We start from the raw sequence: 8,689 nt of genomic DNA on the forward strand, positions 1-8,689 counted from the left end.
TTTAAAGCAATTGTTAATAACTAAAATATAAAATCATATTATCACAAGGCTAACTAAATATAAAAATAAAATTTACTGTACAAATTCAAATTTTAAATTCAAAAACAGGGAAGTTGAGCTAGGTTCAGACATTTTTACAAAGTCTAGAATATGATTCAAAGTAAGGTGATATCTGGTGCCCAGAAAATGATAAGCATAATCCAAAATTCAAATAATTTTGACAGACTTTTCCTTCTAATAAAGGTCAAGATTATTTTGTAAGATAATGAAACTTTCTATGATTTGAATTGACTAGAAAATAGAATTGATTTCATTTGGATAAAAGTTAAAATTGGGAAGATTATAGAAGAAGTCAAACTTCTTTCATAGTTCTTAATGATTCAAACGATTATATATAACTTATATTTGTTTTCAAAGAAGGACCTATCCAAGAATTTAATAAACATTTTGAAGTGTGCACTGTCACCATAGATTTTGTCGTTAAATAAAACATTTCTGATTAATGTTGTGTGAATTGGAATATCAGCTGTCTGCTAAGTGGCATTTTTTATACAGAATTTTGCCTTAAAACTTAGGCTTAAAACTTGGTCCTCAAAAAATTGCAAATTAGCAGACCTGCCTAACCTTCACGTAAGCGCAATCCTTCGTATCCCGCATTCACAGCAAAATTTCGCTGTGACAACGGGATACTTGGTTCCACAATCGTGACAAAATCGCGAAGTCTGGGAAGAATTTGTGTAATCTGCAGCATTGTATTTAGAAGTCGGAATTCCGTTCCGTTGTCCGTACATTCCTCTCTTGGTTGTCAAGGCTGCCATGTTGGACCGGGTGCCAGTAGGAGTTGTGTGAAAGTCGTTTTCTGAACTGTTGCTATGGTAACCAATATCTGAGTCACGCTTGGTGCTGTAGTGAGAACCAGATCTTGAATCTGAGTAATTAGCGCCGTCCCTGAAAAAAGAACAAAATTTCATTAGCAACATATTAAAATCAATCATTTTCAGAATCTTTAAAAGAAAAACAAAATGGAGCTTGGGAACCTATGGGGATAATTCAAAAAAATTGTTAGGTCACTGTCTTTAATGCGTACCCACCCTTTTCTGGGTAACATACTACTCAAACATTGAACAAGGACCTCGAAAACTAAAAGTATTTTAAAGAATACACTAATCTGATTGGATGATAAAACCAAATTTAAAATTAATTACAGTGATTAACCAATCAGATGACTGGAACACTTGAATTTGAGTTAAAAAGGGATTAAGTTTTAGTATAGTTAACTAAGCAAGAAGAAAGTTGAGACAGAGAGGGAATGCCAGACAAGACCATTGTTAATATAAGCAAGGAAGGAAGGAGGGAAGGAAGGAAGGTTTCTAATCATTTCTAGAACATTATAATGATGAAAATACCACATCAACGTTCAATATCATCTAAAACATTGCCGAACTTATGAGTTAATGCACCAACATATAAAAGTAATAATAAGCTTTGTTAACTCTTGTGAACGCAAGGTCGTACATACTTGAAAAGTTTCAGTCGTAACAAGTTTTGTCAAGTCGTTCCTTAGCTAATTAAGAGTCTTGAATTACATTAAATCCTATTATGTTTCATCAAGTCCTTTCAGTCTCAATTATCAAGGCGTGTCTTGAAAACCTCGTTACAAACAATATTGAACAGACAAGAATATCACAGAAGCTGTACCAACACATATACACAGAACACCACAATATCAATATCTATTCATCAAATAACTTTGACAATGTTGTTAAGCAAGTCTTTAGGCAATGTAATTTCCATCATTGGTTATATATAGAAGCATGCTTTCGATCTTCTGGGTGTTAATTCTCAATCCTTTACTATTCATCCTTACTAACAGATATTCTGCCCCTTAGTCCAAGTGCCCTTGGGCCCCTCCCCTACATGCATATCCCACCACCAATACCTGTAACCCTGAAACACAGGGCTAAGTTCAAGGAGTACTTACTGCGATGGGGATGCCAGTTTTTTTCTAGTGAATTCAAACAGAAATATGTTAAGACAAGTGGTGTTAATATTTGTGAATCGAGCTCTATATGTAGTTTAATCATGGCCGATGATCATCATGGCTGTATCTTCTTCAGTAGTATCTTAATCAGTTTCTAAGAATCATGCCCGATTCCAACAGTAGAGAGCATTTACTCTGCAAACCTTCCCTGAGTTTCACATAAAATCAGCTTCAATTTTTACAATACAAATATTTACCAACATATGGACTACATTTCCAAATAAGGGAAAAGAATGAAAAATCAGAAGTATATCATTTTCTGAAAGAAAGAACATATCCCAACACCACAAGATAAATAAAATAGTGCTAGAAAAGTTGACAGAACCAAAATACAGAATTAATAAAATGAAAATCATGCATGTTTTATATACCTTTGATTCAAGCTTGGAGACGTTCTATTATAACTAAGTTTTTTGAGTCGTGCTTTATCATTTTCTTCTGTTAACAGTGGGCTATGCCCAGTACGTAACGAACGACCATAACCCGAACTGTTGTTTCCGTTGCTATAGTGATCAGTATCATAATAATCAGTAGCCTAAAGGTGCAGAAAAGGCGTGAATAATCAAAACTGGAAGTAGTATGATTGGTGGTAGGTAACATCCCTAAGATTGTAAATGAACTATTCCAGCAATGTAAGGTATAGATTGAGAATAATGCATGTGCGGAACAGTTCATACACAATTCAGGGGTGTCAGATACACTATTTCCAGTATTGAGTGAGAATATACAAAATTAAATGAAAGACCAAACATAATATAAAGCACACAATAAAAAATGCTGTATGGAAGAGAATCTAACTGCATATTGAAGATATTTGAGAATAGTCTTCTTACTAAGATTTTCCAATAAAGTTAACTTTCGTTTCATACAGTATTCTTTCCCCACACATGACATAAATTAATAATAATAGTAAACCATGATATTAAAATCATAATAGTAAGAAGAAATAGAAATGAAAAGTGAATAAGTGATTATTGCTAGCACTACCAAATCTACTTTCAAATTTGAAAAGGGTTATAGTCCCCTTTTGCTGTTAAAATTAATTTCCAATTGTTCAAAGAATGGGCACAAAATGGACGTTTGAAAGTTCAGAAAGCAAAAGATTAACAAAATCTCACAAAATATATAAAATACACACATCAAGACATCCCTAAAAAATAGCCACACCTCATGCAGAGCTAGAAATACAACCCTGAAATATCTCAATATAGAAATAGATATATAATTATCAACTTACTGTTGGAGCTCCTCTACCTCTAGCAGCAGTTCCTACAAATATAAACATTTATCATAGTCGATACCAAATAAGGAATTGGAAAGATGTTTTCTAAAATTTGTATGTGTATCACTAGGACACTCATAGCATCAATTTGCGTCATCTTTAGTCAGATGTCTGTGGTTCCTGCAAGTCCAATAAAACTAGAAGATTTATGAAGATTATCAATATCTAGCCATTGTATCGACTGGAAAGCAAAGATTTGAATGCACACCCACAGATGTAAGTGGATTTACCAGGTTAGTCATTCTGAATTTATATTTTAAAGTGTTTACCTCTGCCAGCAGAAGTGGTAGGTGTTCTTCCAGGGGTGCCAGTGGTGCCAGGAGTTCTACCAGGGGTGCCAGTACTGCCTGGAGTTCTAGCAGGAGTAGTTCCAGGAATCCTAGAGGCTGGGGCTCTATTACCACCAGGGGGACCAGTTGGTGAAGGTTTGGCCATACCAGCTTTAGGGGGTTGCATCTGAAATCAATGTCAAACCATGGACTTAGTTATAGGGATTGAAAATTGAACATTATGATTTGAATTCTTTAAAACTTGGGCATCAGAGATTTTACTATTTTAAGACACCATTTGAAGCAAGATTTTTCTCACATTCAAACGTATCCAACGTATCATACTTACCCTAGATGAAGGAGGTTTTTTAGCAATGGCATTAGGTTTATTTCCCTTTCTAGCATGTTGTTCTTTACAGAATCCAATATGTCTCTCAGCTGCCTTGGAATTGAAGCGTCTCTCACAGTACGGACACTGGATATAGTCTACAATAACAAAACATGGTAAGCTGCGTACAGGTTAGAAAATTTAACAGGGACACTTGATATAGACTTCAATAACAAAATAACATAATATCCTAGTTCTCTAAGCTTACAGTATTATAGTGGTCTAATGATGCAGTGTACAATGTTGCCAACTTTAACGGGGACACTAGATATAGTCTCATAATGCTGATATAATGCTTCATCTCTCTGTAGCTTATTTCGGACAACTGATGCATCATTTGATGTTGAAATTTTTAACAAAGCAGCTTCATAAAATACTACAAGATACAGCTTGAAGTACACACAAGACGTCCCTCCTGTGATCCAGACCAACCTCTGTGACTTGTGACACAAATACAATCTAATAGAAATTATTCTTAGGTCTTATTTCAGAAGAACAGATTGTTTAAAATGCTGCACCAACACGGCTCCTAGTTGAACAAAGTTAATTGATGAAAAAAAGATGGATAAGAATCCCTGACCGATGAAAATAAACTTCTGTATGACTTACCAGGATTAATAGAAGCTGGTGGGGGAGGGGGGAGAGGTTTTCCTGATTTCATAGCCTCAGTCACCCCTCTAGCAGCCCGTACAGTATTTACAAAATCTTCATGTTGAGCTCTCCAGTTACTTTTAGGTGGTGCCACAACCTAGATTGAAAATAACTTTTTGTAATCATATATTGAAGACACTGATAGCATCAATGTGTCAATCAGACGCCTGGGAGTGCTGAAATTCCACTAAAACTAAGAGACTTTATAATGATATGTTTCAAGAACCACAGACTTCTGACAGAAAATGGTAGTTCAGTATAGGTATTCATTTAGAAAGGAAGGGGTCAAATAAAGAAGGAATTCTCCAAGTTTGGTTGGTGCATACAAAGTATTGGAATGTTGCTAAAGGATTAAAGTACTAGAAGTCCTTTCCTAGAAAGAAACACTGCTTTTTACCTTTTTCTGGGCTGTCTTCATCTGTTTATAAGAGATCTCAGTTCCTGCAGCTCTTTGTTTGGTTGAATCAAACACTTTCCGAGGTTTATTAGTCAACTTGGCACATGATTTCTTGTGGATTTGCTGCAATTGGAGGAAAAATGATTTATTCAAGTTCACCACTGACCCAGATTAGATCCCACCACAACTGTTTCTTCATTGTAACCTAGCATATGACATCATATAAAGATTCCAATACTCTAACTAACTATGTTGCAGACCTTCCTCAATATAAAATATACAAATTAAGATCATAAAAGCAAAGACCAAGGACAAATCAATATCTTACCAGTGGTCTTGGATTAAACATCCGTCCACATATTGGACATGGGCTTCTCTCATCTGGACCAGCTGAATATTCTGAAATAAAATGAATATTGATAAGAACCATCAAAGCCACGCAGTGTTCAATGGGGGTAATTTTCAGGATAGCAGTATTATGTATCAATCTAATTTTCAATCAGACATCTCTGGCTATTGCAATGAATGTCGTATGATTCTACTTTCTATTCATATAAGTATTAGCATTTTCATTTTCATAATTAAAAATAAGAGAACCCATCTTTAATAAAACTACTGAATCTGTTTAATGAATGAACTCATTATACGAGTAAGTAAGGTCAACTGTAAGCTACTATTTACATACAGTACACACCATGTTTGGTATTATTTACTAACTAAGATAGTATTGGATAAGAAAATAAACAAGTGTTTATAAAGGACTATTTTTAGTTTAGATTGTTATTCATTGTATGACTCAATATTTACAACTAACTGTGTGTAGAAACTTTTATATCAGGCTTTATATTATTAGATGAAGTTAATATGTGGGTTTCTTTACTTTTATAACACTATTGTTGAGTAAGTAAGGTGACTATAAGCTACATGTACTTAATTAAAATTTCTGGTTTGTCTATGTTTAAGTGCATTATTGTATTTGTTTCACCAATGCTAGTTTGTGCAAGTCAACCAAGTATTGTCTTCTCTTATCACCTGACTTATCTATCACCTAGTGTAATTAATAAGTTAATACTAGTAGCAGTGTATTTCAAGTGTATTGTGTGTTGCTGGGTGTTAAAACCATAACATAAATATATAATAAAAACACTTTACACACCCTTCTATCTTCTACTGTTAAATAATTTACTTCAATCTCCTATAACTGATACTCACTTACTTTAATTATGAATGAATGAATGAATGAATGAATGAATGAATGAATGAATGAATGAATGAATGAATGAATGAATGAATGAATGAATGAATGAATGAATGAATGAATGAATGAATGAATGAATGAATGAATGAATGAATGAATGAATGAATGAATGAATAAAGTCCCATTCAATGAATGAAGATAAGAAATGAATAGCAACAGAATAAGTACTAGTATGAATAATAACGCTCTGACTGACTTATTGAAAGAGACACAGATTTAAGAAACTTGTCAAAGTAAAGGTTATATTTGATTGACTAAATAAGTCAATACTGAGTCACCTAGATTTGACTGTTGAATGAAAGTAAAAGTCGGTCAGTAAATCATTCTGACTTATTTCTTGTTGTAAAAGCCTTGAGAGTTTTTGACACTATGTTACAATATTCACTGTCTATATACAATAGCTATTGGACAAAGCTACACAAGTTATGTTTAAGAGAAATTTTTTTTAAACTATTTAGTGCAGGCAATCTAAATATGAGTCTACCAGCACTAAAATAGTTTATATATAAATTAATTCCCTAGTGAAATTCACATCATCTGAATGTCGATTTGAGAAACTTTTAAGAGAATTTTGTTATCAAAGAAGCTGTCATTTCCAGGCTTTAGATAGTATGTTTTTATTTAATTGTAGGTAGACTAGACACAATTCTAAGTTTTAATTGTGATGCTGGTATGATGCCTGAGATAAATTTATAATTTCAGTCAATATTATCATCAGTCAAGTAAAGATGAAAAGAAAAAATAATCAATGTCCATTAGTATTATTAGATTTAAAAAAATCAATATTTATTGGAAGTTGTGATAACAAGATTGATGCCAAAATAAATATAGTTTATCTTTGGCTGCATTAGGGGTTCATTATGGTCTATTTTCTCTATTTTTTAATATCTCATGCTTTGCCTATGATAGACTTTTATTTTAGCTAATCAAAAAGAGAATTGGATTGCAAAAAGGGATATTAACTAGCAAACTGCAATATAATATTATAATACAAGTTGCTTAAATTGAACCCTGGGCTACAAGGATATAGAGTTGACTTAACCTTTTTACAAAAAAAGGTATTTTTCATTCAATCAATTCAAGAAAGGAAAAGAAATCATTACCATATTCATATCATGTTTCAAGGAGAGTTGTAGCTTATCAAGTAGAGAAATACATGAAATATTCAATGAAAACTTGGTCTGAGTTTAAGAATTCCCTGAGGACCTCCCTGAAGTTGCTGCCATTTATCAGTATAAATTATTTACTGGGCTGGCTTCATTGAGCCCATCAAACAGACGTTGATAAAACTTTCTGATTATTTTTTAAGTATTTATTAACAATGACCTCCTACTAAGATTTCCCTATTGTGTTGATTTTCGGGTATGCATGAGCAGAATCATTGCTCAAGGAAAAACAAGTGAATGACTGAATGCTGTCTTGTCTACAGTTACAATAAGGTTATGATGATGACAGCAGGCTTATCAATCTGTAGACCTTAGCCATGCATGGCTTCCATGGACGATCTTGTACCCCATACAATAATGAATTAAATGGTTAAAAATGAGTGGAGGGGGGCAAAGAATTCGAAAGGCACAACAACAAATCTACAGATTGCTTTTTAGCACAATTTGTAACGATGGCCCAGAAAACCAATTTAATTAGGTGCAAGGGTTCCACCATTCATACATCTTGCGAAATACCTCATTTATTTTATTTGCAGGTAAGAAATACACATTGCAGACGTGATATTTACAAAGAGAGAAATTTTGTTTACCTTCGTTGTCAGCCATACTGGAATTTAAAGTCTCGCAGTAAGTTTCCGGTAAGACAAAAATAATTTTGAATGTTCTCGATACAAATTATTTCTACTTTTCACACAAAATGTATGCTTCATTTTCACCCCAAAGAATAACAGAAAATACTAAATTGTTTCAAAATAAATGAAAAAAATATTTCCAAAATGTATGAATTTTCCTCGGACCTGCTCATTATAACAGGAAGTGGGCAGAAAATGAATTAATTATTTATTTATTTATGTGAATGATTGAAAATTGGAGGAAATCTTTGATCGATTGCTAAAATTTTGAAGCAAAAGCCAACAGAAATCTTTTGGCGTCGATTCAACACAGTTTGGTAAGGGTGACAATCGATTTATGTATGTTTGATGGCTTAAATTTTAAAAATACGATTTCAGAATCTAGCCCCCCCCCCCCCCTTTTTTTTATTACTGGTAGTTAGGCGTACGATGACACTGCGGTAGTGTCTACTGGCGAAATTATATTGTGCTTCCGATCTCAGTGGGTGCATAGACTGGGATCTACTCTAGGGGGTGTTAGTGTCCAGAGATCTGAGAGAGTTGAGATAGGAAGGGTTGGGGGGGGGGGGGGCCGAAGGGGGGGGGGCCCCCCCCCAAACCCCAGG

At 33.9% G+C, this 8,689-nt stretch overlaps 1 protein-coding gene across 1 annotated transcript; it reads right to left on the reverse strand.

Moving 5' to 3' along the window:
- Positions 1-626: 626 nt before the first annotated feature.
- On the reverse strand, positions 627-5,227 carry LOTGIDRAFT_167531 (hypothetical protein; the record flags this gene model as incomplete). The annotated part of the gene is made up of 7 exons (XM_009065028.1): positions 627-722; positions 2,185-2,189; positions 3,593-3,779; positions 3,942-4,078; positions 4,590-4,728; positions 5,029-5,151; positions 5,195-5,227. 7 exons carry the CDS (start codon positions 5,225-5,227, stop codon positions 627-629), a joined length of 720 nt encoding a protein of 239 aa, XP_009063276.1.
- Between the last annotated feature and the right edge of the window lie 3,462 nt (positions 5,228-8,689).

Source organism: Lottia gigantea (assembly GCF_000327385.1).
Source record: "Lottia gigantea unplaced genomic scaffold LOTGIsca_67, whole genome shotgun sequence".
Classification (NCBI taxonomy): Eukaryota; Metazoa; Mollusca; class Gastropoda; family Lottiidae; genus Lottia; species Lottia gigantea.